Below are 21,052 nucleotides of genomic sequence, written 5' to 3'. Positions count from 1 at the left end.
GGAAGTATAAAGTAGCATGAAATAGAAATACTCAAGTAAAGTACAAGTACCTCAAAGTTGTACTTTAGGTATAGTATCTGAGTAAATGTACTTAGTTACTTCCCACCACTGGCTTTAATTACTGGACGACCGACTCTAACTCCTGAACCACAGTCAAACATAAAACTGTTTTAGCTGCAGTAAAAAATATGAAACAAATTTATAAAAGACACACTTTATTTCAAGTATGTACTTACAAAAGTTACAGTAACGTATTTCCATCACGAGCTCAGTAAGCCTCGTTTTCCCACAACAGTTCAGGTTTCTTTGCCCACGTAACATTTAGCTCAACCTTATTTATTTTCCATGTACAAAACCCCAGTAACACTTCATAGAGGAACCCAAAAAAAGAAAAAAAAAAAAAAAAAAAAAGCTCTCAGTGACTGTTCAGGCACACAATCTGGAGGACTGGATGCTGTATAAAGGGCTCCTGCTGCTTGGCTGAGTTGATCCAGTGGTCCCAAGTTATTATTAGTCCATAAATATCAGACGGGAATGATACGAAAAGGGAGACTCAAGCCTTTAAAATAAAAAGTTCTGTGGTGACGTTGTCCAGTGGCAGTCAGACACAAAACTGATGTCCACAGATTGTGTCTTATGTGCAGAAAAGAAAAAAAAAAGTTTGTATTCACAGTTCTGGAGTGGCAATGACCAAAAGATACAGTCAGTATTAAGAAGCTTTGATAAATACTGAAATCCTCCTCTCATACAAAAACAGCCGGCTGTTATACCATGTTGTTGCTCTCGCCAATTTTATCCACCAGCTGAAAGAGAACAAGAACAATCCAGAGTTATTCATACAGAACAGCTTTGATATTTTGTAATGAATCAGATGAAAACACGCATTTATTACATTTAAATGCATTTAACATCATTTAACTTCATTATAACTGTGCTGAATAACTTTAATACAGTACACCACAAAGACCAGAGTGCTACACTGGAGGAAATCCTCTCAGATATCTGATCTCGGACACTGACAGTCTTCAGAAACTGACAAAGACTTTACAGACGACACACAAGCACAAAATCCCACAAGGTCTTGTTCAGTAGAACAGAGGCTCTGTGTTTAGTCGAGACAAAGTGCAGACATTGCACAATAAGACTGTCAGCTTTCACATTTTAGCAAAAGCGTTTTCATCATCTTTTGTAGACTATTTTTCCAAATAGACCATATTGATTTGACAAAATTATCTAAACACACAGTTTCAGCAGCATTATCACTAGATCAAGTTTGCTGCAATCTCCATCTGGATTCGCTCTAAGCTCTGGAAAAAGACAGTTGAGTTCCCTGATTATTTTGTCAAAATACTATTTCCGAGGACAAGAACCACACAGGTATTTGTGGGGTTTTTTTAGCCATTCAGCCAAAAATTGTATTATTTGCAGTACAGTCCACCATTTTCAGAAGCTCATTAATATTTTTTTTATTATTATTTTCTACTTTCTAAGCAGAACCTTGTCAAGATCAACTTGTAGTGACTTGAAAGTTGCTTGCGATCAGTAATCTATCACAGTATTCCTTCTATCGCTGTTTTTGGTGCTTTCAAGTGCTTGAACATCAGTTTTACACATCAAAATCTGTTTACTCCTGCATGTGTGGAAAAAAAGGTGTATAAAGCATTTTGTCGCTCCAGAGGGAGCTGCGCACAAAGTCCGATAAACTGCCTCAAGTGATGTCACAGCGGTTCAGGCTGAAGACTGAGTTTGAAAATGAAAACAACTGGCACTCTGGAGTTAGACAGAAGTGAAAGTTGGGGAAAATTTTGGTGCACGACTTGCCAAAAGTTGATGTCATATACACAGAAACAGAGCGGACGAAAGAAACTTTTCACTAATCCACGTATTGCTTATCAATTTTTTGCTCACATGTAGTTTGTAACATGGTATTAGGTTGTCCGTTAGTTGCTGTCCACGTAGAGTGACGTCAATTAGTTAGAAGTTATTTATTAGCATTAACCCTGATAATAGGTCAGGTAAAGCTATATTTTACTGGTTTTAGGGAATGTATTGGTGCATCTCTGTAGCATCCATGTTGTTTCCACATTACGACTTAAAAGCTCACAAACACACTGAAGTCACACTGACTTCCCAACTCGGGAAATGGGACCATCTGAGGAGCACGTGAATGCAACAAATGCTCCCGAAATCTCTGACTTAACTGTTGGTTGTCAAGTTGCATTGTGGGTAATGTATGCGCCAGGTTTTGACAAAGGAAGAAGAATGCATGGAGTAAAAAACAATGATATCTCTGGTTTATCTGCATTTACCTTTTTAAAACTTTCCATCATGAGTCCGATAGTGTTATAGGAGTACAAAGCTAATGTCAAGTCACAATCCACATTTTTCTTTCGCTTACGTCCATCTTAACAGAGCTCACTCACTTTCTGACAACAGCTCGGGAATTCAGTGCTTGTTGGTATCAAACTGTGTGTGTGTGTGTTACCACAACATAAAAATGTTGACAGAAAAAAATAAAGCTTAAACAAGTTTAAGTCTCCAATAGTTTAAAGGGACGTTCAGTTTGTGGTTCATTGATCTAGAGCTGCAACGATTAGTCGAACAATATGTCAATCATTTTTTAAGAAACCAATTCCAACATCTGGTTCCAGCTTCTTAAATGTGAATATTTTCTGGTTTCTTTAGTTTTCTATGACAGTAAACTGAATATCTTTGGGTTGTGGACTGTTGGTCGGGACAGAACAAGACATTTGAAGTTGCATCTTGGGCTTTGAGAAACAATGATCAACATTTTTCACCATTTTCTGACATTTTAAAGCTCCAACAACTAAGCGATTAATCATGAAAATAATCAACAGATTAATCGATAATGAGAATAACCGTTAGTTGCAGCCATGATACTTACGGTACTGATCCCCGGTAAGCTGAGTAAAGACCCGAGCACAGGTACTCGTCTGATGAAGCCTACAGCCACCGGGAAGAATCCTCTGTTGATGAGAGAGCGAGACGTGAGACCCAAAAAATTTACATGAATCCAGGATAATAACAGATGTGACAATATGTCAATAACAGGGATAATTTTCTGTTTGAGCTGACCTGAATAAGAGGAAGAAACCGTAGATCTCCAGAACAACTCCTATGATCGGCCAGCCAATCAGAACCACAAACACTCCTCCCAGGAAGAAGCTGGTGGCTTTTGCTTTATGTCTCTGGAAGAAGAATCTGAACGTCCGCTCCAAGCCGATGACGAAGGACAAACCCGAGACGAACAGAATCTGTATAAAAAGCACAGACGCACAAAAAACAATCACAAGTCTGCCATCTTTGTGATGAGACTGGATGAGAGAAATGTTTGACTGGCACACAGTGTGGCGGCGTTACTGATCAACTCACGTTTCCAATGGCGAGGAGAGCTTTATCAAAAAACAGCATCATCCCGAAGAAGAGGAAGAAGACGCCGAAGCCTGTCAGCCCCATGCCGATTTCTGTCAATTTTAAGGAAACAATGGAGATGTTATTGTTGGCCATGTGGCTACATCACTATTATTAAGATGAAACTTTAATTTCCATGAAGAAACTGGGCAGCTACAGACCCTGATAGTGTACGACAGAAAGCACAGATTAAAATACTGGGGTCATCTATATACCCAAAAATGAGTTTTACACTGCAGAATATTAATAAGAAAAGTTCCAGGATAAAGGTGTTAAAAAGGGATGGCAAAATTATAGTTTCCTCACAATTTCATGAGGGAAAAAAAAGAAATAAGAGCAGGAAAACATGAGGAAAAATACCTTCAATATTCAGTATATGTGCAACATATGAGCACAAAAGACTCACTGGTTAATGAGTCAAATACTCAATAACCAAATTTAAAACTGAAACAAGTACAATTAATGGATTGACAGAAAACTAATCATTAACAATTTTGGTAATCCATTAATAGCTGAATCAAGCTATTAGAAGTTTTCAACTTCTCAAATGTGAGAATTTGATGCTTTTCTCTTTTAACTAAGTGTTAAATCAAATATCTTTGGGTTTTGGACTGTTGATCGGACAAAATAGGCAATCTGAATATTGGACTCTGGAAACTTTCATTTTCAGTTTCTCTCTCTCTCTTTTGACAGTTTATACACCAATCATTATATTGTTTAATCGATAATAAAACTAATTATCAGGTGCAGCCTTAAATTACAGTGTTTAGTGAAATGTGGTGTTTTGCACCTCTGGGCCACCATACTAAACAATTTAATTAGCTATAATTTATTTATTCAATCAATTACTGGTTTCAATCATTTAGTAAAAATGCTAATACTGACACTTACTTACATAGTGGGTATTAATTATATAAAACAGTTTAAAATAATCATGATAACTTGTGAGCGGCATCATCATTTTTGGATTGCATTTTCTGCATTTTATATACAAGTTAAATTAACTATTACATTAATTAAAACAAAATGATACCGTAGCAAATCAATTGTAATAAAAAATAATAATTAGTTGCAGCTTTAAAATATATATTAATGACAGGACGCGTTATGTGAAAATATTAAAAAATTAACGTTAATTTTGCACTTTCTCCTGCTGCGTGACGTCACGGCGCTCTCAGCCAATGGCGTTTGAGCTGCTAACCTCATACATTCAGCTAAACCGGGTTTCACAGCAAAAACGCCACAAAGACAAAAGAACAGCGGAGAAACACGGATGCGTCTTACTTTGTGAGTCCGTGAGTGAAATCATTGTGGCGGCAGCAGGAGGAGGAATCTTCTCTCACGAAGCTCCCGACGAGTCAAACACACAGATTTGAACTAAACTGTTGATACTAACAGACGCAGCGGTGAAGACGAAGCTAGCGGTTTGCTACGTCACGTCTTCCGCAGCCACGCACACACGTTCTCTGACGAAGATCGTCTATGTTTGCAGTTTTGGTACAACCAGTGATGATGTTTCTGCTCCTTAAAATCAAATCTGTAAATGTAGGACAGTACAGACACTAACAGACAGATTAATTGATAATTAGAATAATAATTAGTTCTAAGTTATGAGTATTGTGTATTGATTACTAATGTGTTAGAGTACAGGCAGTATTTTATTTATATGTGCTTACCTTATGTTTTGTATCTTATGTAAAACCTTAATCAAGAAAAGTAATAAGCAACTGTAGCTGTCAGATAAAAGTAGTAGAGAAACCGCTGAGAGGATTTAATGCTTTTCTCTGTCTTACTTGATTGTAAATTCAATTTCTTTGGGTTTTGGACTGTAGGTCAGACAGAACAAAACATCTGGAGACATCACCTTTGACTCTTGGAAATTGTAACAGTCATTTTTCACAATTTTCTAACATTTTATAGACCAAACAATTAATCCATAATGAAAATAATCATTGGTTGCAGCCCTAGTCAAAGGTAAATGGATACATTTAATAACACTGTATGGCTTTAAAAACATTGTTATTGGATGCCATTAAATAACCTCCATCTATTTTTTGGCCTACTTCTGTCATTCAAGGTCCCAGGGTGATCAGTGTATATAATTTCCCATGTGTAATTAAAATATCTGGGGCCTTATTGAAGAAGCTAGTTCACTGAGTTGTCCGGAAAACTGGTAAAACCACAGTAAAATGCCATCAAATTTGCAACATGGACTGATGTAAAAAAAAATAAAATAAAATAAAAAACTTGTTAACCACTAAAACAGTTTTCAGGACAGGCCTCTGCTGCTCAGAAGGAGCCACATGCTGTATATATCCATATCTGTGTTATTTTATATTGTAAGTATTAATTAATGGAACATTTGAGTTTGACAGTTGCCAAAAAATTTATTAATGGCATTATTTATTAATGTGGAACAAAAATAGCAAAATTTTTTGGGAGGTATAGCCCATAGTGAGCAGTGTAGGTCCAGTTTTCTGCTCTATCTGTTTCAGCGTAGTTCCTGGTGTACAGATATCCGGGCAGAGTGAGAGCTCTTCACTTTTAAATTCAGATGCTAATGTATGCGCATGCGCAACTAAATATATTTGCGTGTCACTACTGCGCAGAGATTGCGCCGTTAACTCATTATTTTAGGCTTTCTAATAATCATTTTTTAGGTATTTCACAAATATGTATTCTCAGTATTATTCACAACTCAATATCTGAATTTAACGTAACATGTTGAAACAGAAATAGAGAAGATTAACCTCACTGCGTACCTTTTTTCCGTGATGTCAGAGGTGAACTACAACTCCCATGAGCCCCTGTGATCAGGAAGGAGTGCGATCTCAGATTCAGACGTGTTCAACTGAAACAGGAGTTTGTGTTGAAGCTGAAGACCTCAGACTGAACACAAACTGCTAATTATTTTTTTTGCCAAAATGCGTTTATCGGAGTGACACGTTTCCCAGCAGGTTTTCTTCAGCAGTAAACCAACATGGGTCCTTTTGCTGCCATTGTTCTGGTTTTTGTCGGCTGCTGCAGTAATGTGGTGTCTCTGGAGCTGCTTGTAAGGTCAGTCACAAACTTACATTGTTAATGGTCACAAAAGTTACCTAAACTCTGACCTATTTTAGATTTATTGACCCTCCTGCATTAGTTTTTATGACTGTAGCACTAAAACTAATCCCTGAGTGATACTGTGTATTGTAACATGTTTTTATTGGTGGAAAGCAACCATTAGATTTCATATTATTGTTATTAAATAGCTTTTTAACTGTCTTACTCTAATACATTTTAAAATCAGCAATTCTACTAATTCTATATGTTAAAATATATCATAAAAGTGTTTTTAGCTGTTTTTTTTTGTTGAAAGTCTGAATCAAATTTATTTGGAAATGATAAGGAAAAGATTCAGGTTGAAAAAGATTTACTCAGAAAGCAGAACAACATAAAGTACAAGATGGATCGAGTTCTGACAGGAAAGAAAAGATGAACTGGTGACGCTGGAGAAGCCTTTCATTGTTTCAGTTTCGCTGTCAGTACAGCTCACATCTACACTGGTAAATGTCTCTCATCTGTTGTTTTGTTCTACAGAGAGTTCCCAGGATGTGGCAACATCGTCACCTTCGCCCAGTTTGTGTTCATCGCACTGGAAGGCTTCATCTTTGAAACAAACTTCGGGAGGAAGAAACCAGCAATCCCTGTAAGGTAAAAAAAAGAGAAAACTTCTTGCTTCAGTAGATAAGTAGGACTGATTCTGAACCCAACATCTTATATCTCTCTTTTTTTTTTCTTCTCCAGCAACTATGTGATCATGGTGACGATGTTCTTCACTGTCAGCGTGATCAACAACTATGCTCTCAATTTCAACATCGCCATGCCACTACACATGATCTTCAGATCTGTGAGAACTGATGCTTTTTATCTTCACCGTTGAATGTTTCTCGTAATCACTGACCTCAGTGGTTGACCAGCTTTCTTGTGTCTCTGCAGGGATCACTAATCGCTAACATGATCCTGGGCATCATCATCCTGAAGAAAAGGTATCCACAAACTCACAACGCCTCCTTCTGTCACTCCAAACATTTTCCCGCCTGCAGCGTCACAGTTTGACTGCAGTTTTTTTTGCATCTCACCTTCTCTCCCTGCAGGTATTCAGCAAGCAAATATCTGTCTATAGCTCTAATTTCAGCCGGCATCTTCATCTGCACCATCATGTCTGCCAGACAAGTGGTGAGTCGTCTGCAGATTGAGTTTCAGTTTGTACACATTGTTCTTGGTTGTCAGGCAATTACAACAGTATGTTGTTGTAATATTTTTGTCACGCAATCATTTGTGGTTTTGTTTCTGCAGAATGTGGCCACCGAAGGATCAGAAGAACAAGGCTTTTATGCCTTCATGCACTGGCTTATAGGTGAGTTACAGACAGGCGGATATTAAAAAGAGGAAAATGGTAGAAAAAGCAGATACTTAGTTCTTGCAGCAGCAACATAGCATATAATTACAATGACTTGTTGTCATTTTGATTCAGCATTTTTATTTTATTCTGCTGCCTTTAGTGTTTCGTGTTTTTTTTTGTTGTTGTTGTTGTTTCTTAGGATCATTTTAACTCATGTAAAGTGTGTTTTGACTACATTGAAAAGTGCTACCAATAGAATGTATTATTGTGTATTTTTCTCTGTCTTCAGTGTAGGATTTACCCTGATAAAGTGAGCAATCATCAATATAAACATGCTGTTGTGTAACTGATTTTTTTTTTTTTTTAATGTGGTTTTCTGTTCGTTCAGGTATCGCCATGTTGACGTTTGCTCTGCTGATGTCTGCGAGGATGGGTATTTTCCAGGAGACGCTGTACAAGGAGTATGGAAAACACTCCAAAGAGGCTCTTTTTTATAATGTGAGTTCTCTTCTGGGGAAATTCAAGCCTCATTTAAGTCATGAAAGGTTCTCACTTGAGAATAACTCATTGCTCGTACAGCTACTGTTGTGTTTTTTTTCAGGGAACTGTTCAATTAAAAGTTTTATATCCCTCGAATGTAAGTTGATTAATACAGATAACTTGTTTTTTACAGCACTGCCTGCCTCTGCCGGGCTTCCTGCTGCTCGCCACAGACATCTACAACCACTGTGTCCACTTCAGTCAGAGCGGTGAGTTTCATCCACCGACTTTTATTCACAGCAGATATTTTGTCATACTTGGAAAGGTGCAGGTGTAATTAATAACACTAATGATGGTTTAAAAGGAACAAAAACATCATAAACAATATTAGCTTTAACTGTGTTTTTCCTGCTATGAACAGTCAAAATGTGCGCTGTGAAAAAGCGTTACAGAACCATCCATCCAGAGCGCTGTTTCATAAAGAAAAACTTCTTCTCAGGAGATTCAGTGTCAAAAAGAAGCTTTTAATAAATCTGACCTAAGATCTGTGGTCTTAAACCACATCTGATCTTGTCTGATCACATCAGCTCTGAGTTGGTTTTATCAAATCTTGGTTCTGTTTTTGGGCTCCTTTATAAACACTCCTCAGGAAAGGTAGTGGTTGGAAAGTTGATGTTTTGTGACTTTGTGTCTTTAATCACAGATAAATAAATATCTTCTCTTTGCAGCCCCTGTAGTCATTCCCGTGATCGGAGCGACCATGCCGATAATGTGGCTCTACCTGCTGATCAACGTCATCACACAGTATCCTGTCAAAAAACAAATCACTGACTTGTATTTATCTATGTACTTTAACTTTTTACAGTGGTTCACAAGATACGGTAATCTAAAGGGTCACAAGATCATTGAGAGAATAAGAAGAAAAAACTATTTTTTCATACACCATCATTATTTTTTCTAATCTTTGCTTTTTTCTAATGAGTAGACAGTATGAGTTGTAGCTGTTTGGGCATCATAATTATGCCCAGGGCTTTGTTGTAACACACTTTATCACACTACTACACTACCACTACCAACTGAAGTGTGCCTGAAGGATCCAGTATCAAAAGTTAGTATTGAATACTTGCTCAGGTTCTGAAGACACGTATCAGTGGCTTCACATCAATCACAGTTAGTCTTGTTTACTTGTTCTTTGATCAGATGCTGTATTCACTGACCTAATACTTTAAGATTATTAAGTATTTTATTGAGTGTTTTATTTGGGCAAAGTCCTTGCAAAGCTGCTTGTGTGAAAGGTTAGGTTCACAACCTGTCCTGAAACAGAAAGTCCGGTGCCAAACGAACATTGACACACGTTTTTCGTGCTGTAATCATTCCTCCTGTTCATACATTAAGAGATCCCTTCATAATGCACTTTGACTGTAAGTGATGGGGGACAAAATCCACAGTCCTCCTCCTGTGCAAAAATGTATTTAAAAGTTTACTTGAAGCTAATTTAAGGCTTCAGCTGTCTGTTTCAACATTACAGTCTTTATTGTGCCAAATTCCCTCTTTCTGTTACTGTACTTCCTCTGCAGCTGAGCAGCAAAACTGACTGTCGAGACACAAAGATAATGAAAACGTGGCAGATATTCACTTTATATGACAAACTCAGATGGCTGAAGCCTCATATAAGCTTCAGATAAACTTTTAAACAAAGACTGTGGATTTTGTCCCTCATCACTTACATGATAAGCATTTTCTGAGGGGATCCTCTGATGGTCAGCATGAACAGGAGGAATAATTAAAATGATTTCAAACACAAATACATTTAAACTGTTTATGTAGTTAAATATAGTACCTATATTTTGTTTAAGCTAAAGGAAAAAGTGGGTCAAATAGAAAAACATGTTTATATACCTCTAACAAAGGAACTATAATCTGTCATACTAATATATTAGTATTGAAAATGTAACTCTGGTATCATATTGACACCAGTATGAAAAAATATCACACAGTACCCAACTTGAGCCAACTTGTTTATGATGTGAAGTGAACAATATTGTATTTATTTATTTTCTATGTAGCCACATCCTACTACTCACTAAAAAGTAAATCTCTTTACTCTTTAAAACATCAAATACAAACCATCACATGACGAAATCAACAAACAGACCAAGCAACATAACGTCTGGCAGCAGTCAAGGAGTTAAAGTTCATTGAAAAATACTGGGGGGGGCTTTTTTTTTTCAGATTCTCATAGTCTTGTTGCTGACTTTAACCCGCTCCCTCAGGTACGTGTGCATCCGCGGCGTGTTCATCCTGACCACAGAGTGCGCCTCGCTGACGGTCACTCTGGTGGTGACCCTGAGAAAGTTCCTCAGCCTCATTTTCTCCATCCTTTACTTCCGGAACCCCTTCACGGCGTGGCACTGGGTGGGCACGGCAGTAGTCTTCCTGGGCACGCTGCTGTACACGGAGGTGTGGAGCAGCGTGCAGGCGGCTCTGCGTCGACCCGACGACAAGGAGAAGAAAGCAGAGTGAAGGATGCAGGAATGGAAGAAGATCACTGTGTCGGTCATGGACTTAAGAGATTTGTTTTTGGTCGACTATCATGCAGCGATTTTTATACTGACACGTCTTTTAGTTCTCATATTTGATCGTATATAGTATTATTAGATTAGACCCCTCACACACACACACAAACACACACACATACACAAGTTAGAGATAAAGCTGGCATATGATATATTTTTTTATTATCAACAAATCCCATGAAAAGACCAAAACAGCTGTGCTTCAGTCCGTCTCTCAGGACTTTCTGACTTCACCAGCCTGTGATGTAAATCCTTAAAAATAGCAAATACAGCTGAGCACTGTAGTTTTTAGCAAATGTTACTCAAACAGTCGTAAATTATGTGTGTGTGTTTTTTTTATTTTCAGCCGCGGATTTAAAGCACTACTGAGTATTTACAACAGCAGGACATAATGTGGCATTGACTCAAAATAAACTACAGAGCCCACGTTAGGGTTTTTTTTGTCCTTTCATGGGATTTGTCTCTAATAAGAAAAATAAATATACACCAACCTTGTCCTCTAACATTAGTACCTCATTAGGATTCATATATGCAGAATCATGGTGCAACTCTCTTTTGTTTGTTTTTGTTCTTTTCAGTATTTATTTTTTAGAAGTGAACAACTGATTTTCTCCATATTAACTCTCATTTTAACATCAGTAGCATTACACACGACACAATACTGTGATGTTAAATGGACAAACATACATTAAACATTGATTAAAGAGCAGCTGCAATCAGGATCTTTGAGATACCGACTGAGGTAATTTATCATGTAGTATCGTTGTATTTTTTTAAAAATTCATGTGTCCTCGTCAGATTGTCTCAGGTGTTTTGTTCAGTACAATAAATCTTTACACTCACTGCTCTGTTTATTTATGACAACATGGTTACAAATAGAGATGATTGAGAGTTCATAGCTGCAAAGTCATGCATCTTAATTAATTTATCATAACAAAAAGTGCATGTTTTTGTAGTAGAATTGATTTTTAGTTTGTTTTTATCAGTGCTTTAGGTTGGGACACAATGTTCTCTTACAGCTCACTGTGTTTAAGGCGAACCGACCAATCCAGTGAAGAGTTGTTGAACCACGTTTGCTGCTCGTCCAATAGCAGCTGCTGTTGTTGTCTCAGCTGTGGGAAGGGCAGATTGTTGCAGCTGTGTGGAGCTGATCTCAATGAGCACACATCCACGCTGTGGATTAAATAATTTCAGTAAGAGTCCTGATAGAAACCTGTGCAGCGGGTGCAGATGGGGGGAAACAGCCCGAGTCACTTCTCTCATGAGGATGGAGAAGGCGGAGGAGTCACTTTTGTGAAGGGCATTCGGGTGAGTGAAAGCACAGGGAAACTTTAGAGGCAACATTTGAACTCAAGGGTCCTAGAAACTATTTAAAGTAAATGTTTCTGCAGACTGTTACTGCAGAGATGCATTGTGAGATTCAACATTAAGATCTGCGACGCAGAAATGTTCATTTTTTATTTGCATCTCTGGCAGATTTTTCATTAAATTCACTTTGTATGGAGTCGACCTCATGTTTGTTGTTGCTGTGCATGAAGTATGTGACTCTTTGCCTGCTTCAACCTGCAGGCCTGGTGAGCTGTAGGGTTAAAGCTAAAAATAGAGCCTGTTGGGATCACACAGACACATGGACCATATAGAAAAAAAAAATCAATAATATTATGATTATAACTACAGTTTAGTTTTTTCTCAAACAGCAAAAAGCAAATTAATTATTACAATTCTGTTAATTAAAGCTATTAACTAGTTTGTAGTGATTATAGGCAATAATGACCTTTATCAACAATTTTATGCAACACCAAGAAAACCCAAATAACCAAAAACATCAGCGTTTCCTTTTACCAATAAGTTTTAAACTAAAAATTAAATCACAAAATGATAAAATATTCTCAACATGATGAAAAGACTTTCATGTTGTTTCTTGATTTTGATACACAAAATTATCAATTTATCTTAACATGTGAAACTGTTAAAGCCAATTTGTTATGATTATGGACTAATTATGAACAGTATAATTACAAAAACACAGTGAGGTCATGAAATATATGTAATGATGTTGAGAAAACACTTGATCTCAGTAGAAAACAATGATGTCCAAGAAATGGGCACAGTGCCAAGAAAATCTGACTAATAATTAATAATTTGAGTTCTAATGTTGAACTGTTAAACTGTGAGTTGTCTTTAAAATACTGAAGTTAAAAATTATATAATAGCAAAATATTCTTTCTCAGCTGTAGAAAGAAGACAATGGAAGCAAACGATATGGTCTGTATGTTTGAGTGGGAGAGACTGAAATTCCCAGTTTGGTAGTTTTTGTTTCTTTGTAGAGTCAGAGGGGCCAGAAAGAGCCTTTAAAGTCAGAAATCCCAACACAGAGCGAAGTAATTATTAACCTTTGGTACTGATTAGCCTCTTGGTCAAGATTATGTGGCAGAAAAAAATCAGACTCACTGCTTGTTTTTTAAAATATTCAGATGAGATAATTCACTTTAAAATGAACCCATTACGCTGTTATTTCATCTGTTAATTCATCCAAACGAGAGCTCGTCTTCTACATAATGATGTCAAAGACTTTTTTTGTTTTGTATGTGTGTTCATGTCATGTCTTGCAAAAAAATCACACTGTAGTTGTTGTGTTTTGCCAACACCTTCAATATTATGAGACAAATTCTCCTCAGGGATGATAATGTAGAGCAGTATTATACTTCTTATTAATAAGTGTTTACAATCTAGAAAGGATCATTCGTTAGGAGTCAATAAGATGATTCAAACAGAGTCAAAGAGGAGCAGATAAACCATTCAAAATTGACCCAAAATAAAAAGAAATACAGGAAGGAACGACAGGCACGACAAACTTAACAAAAAGAAGAGAAGACACCAAACGTGCAATAAACTATCAAACCAAATGAGGCTGCAAAAACAGGACTGGCAGTTCAAATACCTCCTGAAAACATATCAGTAACCACAATTAAATCAACTTGAGGCTGCACTTGCTGCACCCGAGAGACACACTAACAGTCAGCTGATTGTTTCCAGCAGCAGGAGAATGAAACTAACAATAAATGTTTCTCTTATTTCTGTCGGTTGATCAGCTGTCGGACCGAGTCATCAACCGGATGAGAGAAGGTTCAAAAGTCGCCAGTCCCTCTCAGAATGGATGTCCCTTTCACTCACATGAAACAGAAACACCAACTCCGGTTCCTGCCCCCTCTGTTGAACACCTTTTACCTCTCCTGACACCTCCACCTCCTGCTCTTGATGAAGCCCCATCCACACCACCATCAGTGGATCCTCCTCCTGTAAAACTCGTCCCTCCTCCTCCTGTGAAGTTTCACTCCCTTCCTCCTCCCTCTGTGGAGCCTGCAGCCTCGCCTCCACCTGTAGAGCCAATATCTCCACCTCTCAGTGAGCCTGTTGTCTCAGCCCCACCTCCACCCAAACTGGAAGCCCCTTTGGAGTCTGTAGCTTCGCCTCCACCTGTAGAGCCAACAACTCCCCTTCTAAGCGATCCTGCTGTCTCAGCTCCACCTCCACCTCCATCTCAATCCCAACTAGAAGCACCTGTGGAGTCTGCTGCCTTGCCTCCACCTGCAGAACCAAAAATCCCACCTCTAATGGAGCCTGTTGTCTCAGCCCCACCTCCACCCAAACTAGAGGCACCTGTGGAGCCTGAAACTCTTCCTCCACCTCCTCCTCCTGCTGTGGAGCCAATAGTCCTGCCTCCTGTTGAATCCTTTGCACCACCTCATGTAGAGCTAGAAACTCCATCTACACCACCGGTAGCAGACTACAGCGTCGATCCTGTCGTTCTACCTCCACCTGTAGAGCCAGTCGCAGCAGCTGTAGCTCCATCTGAACCTTTAGCTTCAGCTTTGCCGTCTGAACTCGTGACACAAACTCCTCCAACTACTATTGAACCTGCTGCTGCTGTTGCTCCATCTGTTGAACCTCTTGAATCTGTCGTGCTGTCAACCCCACCTGTGGAAACGGTTCAGCCTGCGCCCCCTGTTGACCCCATAACCCCACCCTGCCCTGTTGAAGCTCTTGAATTGACTCCACCTGTGGAAACGGTTCAGCCAGCGCCCGCTATTGACCCAATAACTCCACCCTGCCCTGTTGAAGCTCTTGAATTGACTCCACCTGTGGAAACGATTCAGCCTGCGCCCCCTGTTGACCCAATAACTCCACCCTGCCCTGTTGAAGCTGTAGTTTTACCTCCTCCAGTGGAGTCGACTCCTGTTGAGCCTGCAGTCTCATCTGCTCCAGTTGAAGAACTTCCTCCACTTGTGGTTCCAGCTGTTGATTCACCACCTCCATGTGAGCTGGCTCCACCTCCACCTCCTCCCGAGCCTGTGGCAGCACCACCCTCTCCTCCACCAGAGCCCATGTTTGAGGAGCCCTCCATACCGTGTTGTCAGTCTGTGTCTCTGGCTGTCGTACCAGCTGATGCACCTATAAGTGAACCCCCTGTAGAGCCCCTTGCCCCCCCTCCACCTGATCCAGCTCCACCTGCTGAGGAGCCCACCATGATCCCGTCTCTGCCCCCTGTTGTTGAGGACGAAGTGCCTGTCGTCACCCCAGTGCCTCCACCCGCAGCAGGTGAGCTTTTTGTTTCCTCGTCAACAAGACGTGTGTTTCATGACTCAGCAAAATCTGCTTTTTCACAAATGTTTTGTGTTCACACACAGCCTCGCCCGTTTCTCCTGAAGTGGTTGAGGAGGAGTTGAGGGAGAAGATCAAAGAGGAGATGCAGAGAAGTCTGGAGGAGGAGATCAGCCAGAGGAGGCAGGAGCTGCAGCGACAGTAAGGACGGAGAACTGTGAAAGTTGTGATCACTGAGTTTGACTCTGTTGCGTGTCTGTGTCTGATAAGAAGAGCTTTAGAACTCAAATCAACCCGAACGAAAGATTTATAACCAAAATGCTCTTTAAACAATATAAAACAAATATATTCCAAACAGAAAACAGAAAAAGCAGAGGAGCTAAAAAAGGGAGGTGGGCAGTACAAATGATGGTGCGATGCATGAAGGAAAGTGGATGATACTGGATGCTAAAAAGCCCCTTTCAGACATGCACTTCATAATGTAAATGTGATACAATTTAACATGTTAGTCTCATGTCTGAAGAAGCTCCAGAGCCACTTTTATGTGAAGGTTTTAGGTTTATTGATGATACTCTACGATATATCATAAAATACAACATATCAGACTCTGTCAGGTGTAGAGAGATAAAGTCCTGGACTTATTTCCATTGTTGTCCCAGATGTTTTCACAGTCCATCAACCATTTAACAAAACTGAGACCTTCATTAACACTTTTTTATGTTACAACAGTAGTCTCACCAGGTTGGACCTGCCGTAAGACTTCACATAGTGTTAAGTTGTTGAGAAGATTCTTCACATATCAGATCAGTCTATTAAATACATTTTCCCTATTTCAGTCAAGGTAAAAATAAACTTGTACAACCACATTAATAATCAGAGCAGCACTCTCTTCCCTTTTGATTTTCATTCATGCAGACATCTCGGATGAAATTGTGAATATCCAGCATGCAGCGGAAAAACAAGACTCCCAACTTAATGTTTTGTCATTTTATGTTTTCTGATGAAAATTACAAAACAGGCAGCGAAGAAACCTCTAATAAATAATGAAATTGATTGAAAATTTATTAGAGGATTCATTGTGAGAAGGCGGAGAGTCATGTCTGAATGAAGCTGTAAGTAACATGTCGGTAGATGACGCCTACAAAAAGCCATCACATCACGGTTTGATAAAGTCAGCAATGTTACTTATTCCACAGCTGAAAACGGCTTGTTTTATAAATATTACAAGCATATAAGTATAAAGTATGAATGGGGAATGAAAACACTGTATGAACTTAATGAATGATGCATCATGGGATAAAATGTGATCTGTTTCTACATTCGTGAAGTCTGGAGGAGATGAGGACCCAGGCTCTAGAAGAGGCCAGAGCAGCAGCTCAGGCTCAGGTGGACGAGCGGGTGAAGAAGACGCTGGAGGCGGAGAAGGCGGCGTACATGGAGAGTCTGACGGACTCCATCATGAAGGAGCGCATGAAGACAGAAGACGAGAAGCTGATGGTGCAGCTTTATGTAAGCACAAGAAGAAATGCCTGAGCTGTAAATGTGTGTGAGGATCTCTCTTGTAAATGTGTAAATTGTTCCTGTCTCTTATTGTGACTCTTTTTCTCTCTTATCCTGCCATCTTGTTTCAGTGGATGGAGCTGAAGGTAAGACGGGAGAGAATTCATATATGCATGACTCAATCTTTCACTTTCACTCTGCTCTAACCAGCTGCTGCACAGCTGTGTTTTACTCATCATTTTTCTTTGAGGATGTGAGGAGTTGGTGTCACCAATAAAAAAAAATTTAAAAAAAAATGTAGTATTGTCATAAAAATACTGTTTTTATTAGAGGTTTGCTGATAATTATAAACATTTTGGACTCACGCAGGCTCATCAACTGGAAATGAAAGAGAAGGAGCTGAAGAAACGAGATGCTCTCTACAAGGAACACATTGCAAAACTTGAAGCAAAGGTAAGAAAGATACTTTTTTTTTTTTTTTTAGCTGCATTGATCAATTTTTGGCTACTAAAACATTCACTGTGACCCAGAAATAAGAGGAAATAGACTCACAGATATACAAGTTAGCAAAAGTGTGTCTACTTTGACAACAGAGACAAATCTAAATTAACTGAAACTCATGGAGAGAAATTAATCTCAAAGTGTTACATGATCTACAAATAAAAACAAGATTTACAAATGCGTCTGACAATTTATGGTTCACAAACGCATCATCCAATCCACAAACAGATCAGACCAAATAATTTGAACAAATGTAAAACAATTTACAAATAAAAACGTTGCAACTATATATATTCAGGTTCATAGATCTGATAAAATTTGCTATAATATTCCTGTGCATAAAAATATCTAAAAGTATTTTAAGTTCTTTTTGCATTTATTTACAGATAGTTAAACATGTTTCGCCTGACACATGTGGACTGAGTTACATTTTTGTGTTAAGTTTTGAGACCCTTCACGTTCTCTGATCTACAAACATGCTGTATTTAAGTGCTGGTGTAAAACTCAGACGTCTGTCTTTCAGCACTTTCATGGTTGTCACGTTATGATAAGATAATAATTAAGTATTTTTACATGCAATATTCTGCTGTCATAATATATATAGCTAGCATTTTCAGGTTGTGTACTGGATGATGCATTTGTGAACAACATAAATTACCCACAAATGATTAAACACATTTGTAAATGTTTTTATTTGTCGATCATGTAAAACACATTTGTCAGCATTACTGGAGATAACTTCTCTCCATAGTAAGCTGCTGTACATGTAACTCACCTCAATATTTCTTTATAAATGACAGTATTAAGGACTCGGTACTCTTAACACGTACAACAAATTTGCACTTTATTTCCTGTACAGCCACACCTCTTATATTCTCTCTGTGTAATGTGTGAGCCACATCAAAGACAGCTCACCATTGCCTTGCGAGTCAAAAAACATCTCGTGCTGATGATGCAGCCGTGATATTTTATTTGACAGTAATGTGTGATGTTTTAATCCTTTGACAGTGTACTGAGTTCTACAAAGTGACTGCTGACAGCTTCCAGAAGGGCAAAGAGGAGACACACAACCGTTTTGCGTGAGTCAAAATCACGTTTTTTTTGTATAAATACTGTATCTATAAATGTACTTTGGTTTCAATGTTGTACAAGCATTTTTACAACTTTTACATTCAGAGAGTTATTGACTATTAAACCAACATAATTTTGTCTTTGTATGTCCCATGTCGTCTCTCTCAGACGTTTCAATATCCAGCCAGTGTGCGGAGACTTGCAGAGTCAGATCTTAAAATGCTACAAGGACAACACAGGAAAGACTCTGTCCTGCTCGGGTATCGCCTCCGCCTACATGCAGTGTGTGGACAACGCCAAGAAAGTACGACTCAACGTAGAAAACAGTTTCTTTTTTTCTCTCCTTTTGGAACATCTAGAATGATTTATAATCTAAATTTCTCACTTTTACTCATTATAATAATATTTTATCTCTCCATCTACAGGATAAATTGATCACGGGAGGTTAATAACACTGATGAGGACAACATCTGTCAGCTATGATGAAGATGATGGCCAAATTCAACAAACAGACGAGTTACAGAAGTCGGAGACACGATAGAATCTTCTTCAGCCTTTTCATGTATCTGGAAGAAGCGTTTCTACCCCCAGACTGACCTGTCAGGTGTTCGGCCAGTAATCTGGTGTGATGGTGGCGTCACAAAACTACTTTAGCTTTAAATAGAGCGACACTCCATGGTTGCAATATCTGGTTCTTGGGATCATGTTAAAGCCAATTGTGCCAATACTACAATAATAACAGATGGATCAAATCTTTTTCTTGTCTTTAGAAATGTAAACAAGAGATCAGAAGGTTTAAGTTTGTCATACTTTAGGTGTGAATTCAGGTGAATGAGATCTTGTATGTGTGCCTTGTAGTTATGGAAATTAATTATCAGAGTGCAGTTGCATGAAGTGACTATTAAATGAGCAGAGTGTGAAGTAACACGGGTGTGTTTTAGGTTATTGTTCTGTATATAAATGATTTCAGGGAGTTTTCATCTTTCAACTTGTCTTCCTCAACGTCTGGTGCATGTAAAAAAAAAAAATGTAAATGGGACTCAATAAATTTTGCTGTGCAACCACATAATTGCTTTTTTTTTTTAATTTGAGAAAAATGCTGCCCTCTAGTGGATTCAGATTAAAGGATGGGTTCACAATTTTTCAAGTCATGCTGCAAATGATGAGTTACAGAAAGCCTCCACATGTAGGAACATTAGAGGATATTCTAGTGATTTTCTGGAACATTTGTTTCATCTTGTAAAACCAACGTGACGTCGTACAGTGAGGTAAATTATCCTCTCTTTAAAAGTTAACACAGGCAAAGCACAAGCTGTATTTCTCAGCAGTGTTTCTGATGTAGCAGCAGAGATTTCTCATGACCTAAAAATTGTCTTAAATGTAAGTTAGGAGTAGTTTAGAGTAGTAGAGGAGCACAAACCTTCATAGCTATGTTTTTTAATTGATTGGTCATGGGGAATAATAGTTTTTCGCCTACTATTTCGATTTCATTTAAACATTTGCAAGAATGTTGCAAAACTTCTTTTTTTGCCTTTGTGATTTTATTTTCACAAACTTTCCTTGTATCTTTACTGTCTGCACTTGTCAATCTGATTTAATCCTCATATATTAATTCCCTATTTATAAATCATGAATCTATTAGGTTGAATGTAAAGAGAACAGGAAGATAAGTTTTTTTTAAAAAATCACATATATTTTTGCAGAATAACATCACTCAGTAAAATGGAAGGATTATTTAAATCTGGTTGGCTCTTCCTCCTCTGAACATACATGGGATTAATCATGTGATTCTTAAAGGTTACTTTTTACACGTTGCTGTAAGTAGGAGTGATGCTGCATTGACGTCATATCAGAGTTATTGTAATTGCAAATTTCCGACTTGTAAATAGCATTCACATCAACATCGAAGGAATAATTATGACTGGGAAGCTTTGATATATCAAACTGGACACTTACTGTGCAAGTGCCTGAAAACTAAACAAACACAGACGCCTCATATCAGCCAAAAACCATCACTCAGTGTCATTAAAACCAAATTTAATAGATATGCTGTTACAATGTCAATACACAGTGTTTTAATCCTCCAACCCTCTAACCATGCAGCTGTCTTGAAAATGTGAACACTTGCCTCACAAGTCACTGATGTGGAAATCTTTATCATCTCTCCCATCCATCCTACAGTATATGATGTGAATGCAGCATAAGTCATTTGATAAATATTTATTATTCTTCACACTCAGCTTCAAGTACCTCTAAGCTGAACCTTTAGAGCAGTTTTAAGTGTAATTCTTTGATGTCGGGCCCTGACCGTCGTTGTCTAGCACACAGTTTTCCAGCCACAGCAGGAGCTCTACATCAAACACAGCACTGATAAGATGAGATTCACCAGTAGAGGGCCCTCTACCTGCAGCTCCAGGCTGCTGTTCATGACCTTTACTTCATCTGTAATTCACTAGACAGGAAGGATGGGATTCCCTGCTGTTAGAGCCCCTTGTTCATCTTTCCT

At 38.5% G+C, this 21,052-nt stretch overlaps 3 protein-coding genes across 5 annotated transcripts; 2 read left to right on the top strand and 1 right to left on the bottom strand.

Moving 5' to 3' along the window:
• Nucleotides 1–198: 198 nt before the first annotated feature.
• On the bottom strand, nucleotides 199–4,960 carry golt1bb (golgi transport 1Bb). The gene is made up of 5 exons (XM_044356511.1): nucleotides 4,717–4,960; nucleotides 3,394–3,485; nucleotides 3,097–3,275; nucleotides 2,906–2,987; nucleotides 199–803 (listed from the first exon to the last, which is right to left on the bottom strand). The coding sequence occupies exons 1-5, from the start codon at nucleotides 4,739–4,741 to the stop codon at nucleotides 765–767; spliced, it is 417 nt and encodes a 138-aa protein (XP_044212446.1). The 5' UTR covers nucleotides 4,742–4,960; the 3' UTR covers nucleotides 199–764.
• A 1,158-nt stretch (nucleotides 4,961–6,118) lies between these two features.
• On the top strand, nucleotides 6,119–11,714 carry slc35b4 (solute carrier family 35 member B4). Of its 2 annotated transcripts, XM_044356509.1 has the most exons (10): nucleotides 6,119–6,489; nucleotides 7,012–7,125; nucleotides 7,219–7,321; nucleotides 7,411–7,460; nucleotides 7,569–7,650; nucleotides 7,771–7,831; nucleotides 8,205–8,314; nucleotides 8,490–8,565; nucleotides 9,025–9,100; nucleotides 10,570–11,714. In XM_044356509.1, exons 1-10 carry the CDS (start codon nucleotides 6,413–6,415, stop codon nucleotides 10,817–10,819), a joined length of 999 nt encoding a protein of 332 aa, XP_044212444.1. In that variant the 5' UTR covers nucleotides 6,119–6,412; the 3' UTR covers nucleotides 10,820–11,714. The 2 variants fall into 2 exon arrangements, with proteins under 2 accessions (XP_044212444.1, XP_044212445.1); XM_044356510.1 differs by lacking the exon at nucleotides 6,119–6,489 and having other exon boundaries at nucleotides 7,035–7,120.
• Nucleotides 11,715–11,968: 254 nt separating this feature from the next.
• On the top strand, nucleotides 11,969–19,612 carry LOC122985666 (proline-rich extensin-like protein EPR1). 2 transcript variants are annotated; one of them, XM_044356507.1, is made up of 9 exons: nucleotides 11,970–12,180; nucleotides 13,965–15,471; nucleotides 15,561–15,675; nucleotides 16,803–16,983; nucleotides 17,106–17,120; nucleotides 17,344–17,427; nucleotides 18,484–18,554; nucleotides 18,715–18,850; nucleotides 18,972–19,612. In XM_044356507.1, exons 1-9 carry the CDS (start codon nucleotides 12,103–12,105, stop codon nucleotides 18,993–18,995), a joined length of 2,211 nt encoding a protein of 736 aa, XP_044212442.1. In that variant the 5' UTR covers nucleotides 11,970–12,102; the 3' UTR covers nucleotides 18,996–19,612. The 2 variants fall into 2 exon arrangements, with proteins under 2 accessions (XP_044212443.1, XP_044212442.1); XM_044356508.1 differs by lacking the exon at nucleotides 17,106–17,120 and having other exon boundaries at nucleotides 11,969–12,180.
• The last annotated feature ends 1,440 nt before the right edge of the window (nucleotides 19,613–21,052 follow it).

The sequence above is a fragment of the Thunnus albacares genome, chromosome 7, assembly GCF_914725855.1.
Source record: "Thunnus albacares chromosome 7, fThuAlb1.1, whole genome shotgun sequence".
Taxonomy (NCBI): Eukaryota; Metazoa; Chordata; class Actinopteri; order Scombriformes; family Scombridae; genus Thunnus; species Thunnus albacares.
This window is presented reverse-complemented; position numbering and strand designations above follow the sequence as displayed.

Excerpts from the sequence above, each read along its gene's own strand:
- golt1bb (XM_044356511.1), bottom strand. The coding sequence starts at position 4,741 with ATGATTTCACTCACGGACTCACAAA. Across the intron at positions 3,486-4,716 it reads TTCACTCACGGACTCACAAA|AAATCGGCATGGGGCTGACA; the intron begins GTAAGACGCATC and ends TAAAATTGACAG. Across the intron at positions 3,276-3,393 it reads CTCTCCTCGCCATTGGAAAC|ATTCTGTTCGTCTCGGGTTT; the intron begins GTGAGTTGATCA and ends CTTTTTATACAG.
- slc35b4 (XM_044356509.1), top strand. The coding sequence starts at position 6,413 with ATGGGTCCTTTTGCTGCCATTGTTCTGGTTTTTGTCGGCTGCTGCAGT. Across the intron at positions 7,461-7,568 it reads ATCATCATCCTGAAGAAAAG|GTATTCAGCAAGCAAATATC; the intron begins GTATCCACAAAC and ends CTCTCCCTGCAG. Across the intron at positions 8,566-9,024 it reads TGTCCACTTCAGTCAGAGCG|CCCCTGTAGTCATTCCCGTG; the intron begins GTGAGTTTCATC and ends TTCTCTTTGCAG.
- LOC122985666 (XM_044356507.1), top strand. The coding sequence starts at position 12,103 with ATGGGGGGAAACAGCCCGAGTCACTTCTCTCATGAGGATGGAGAAGGC. Across the intron at positions 15,472-15,560 it reads AGTGCCTCCACCCGCAGCAG|CCTCGCCCGTTTCTCCTGAA; the intron begins GTGAGCTTTTTG and ends GTTCACACACAG. Across the intron at positions 15,676-16,802 it reads AGGCAGGAGCTGCAGCGACA|TCTGGAGGAGATGAGGACCC; the intron begins GTAAGGACGGAG and ends ACATTCGTGAAG.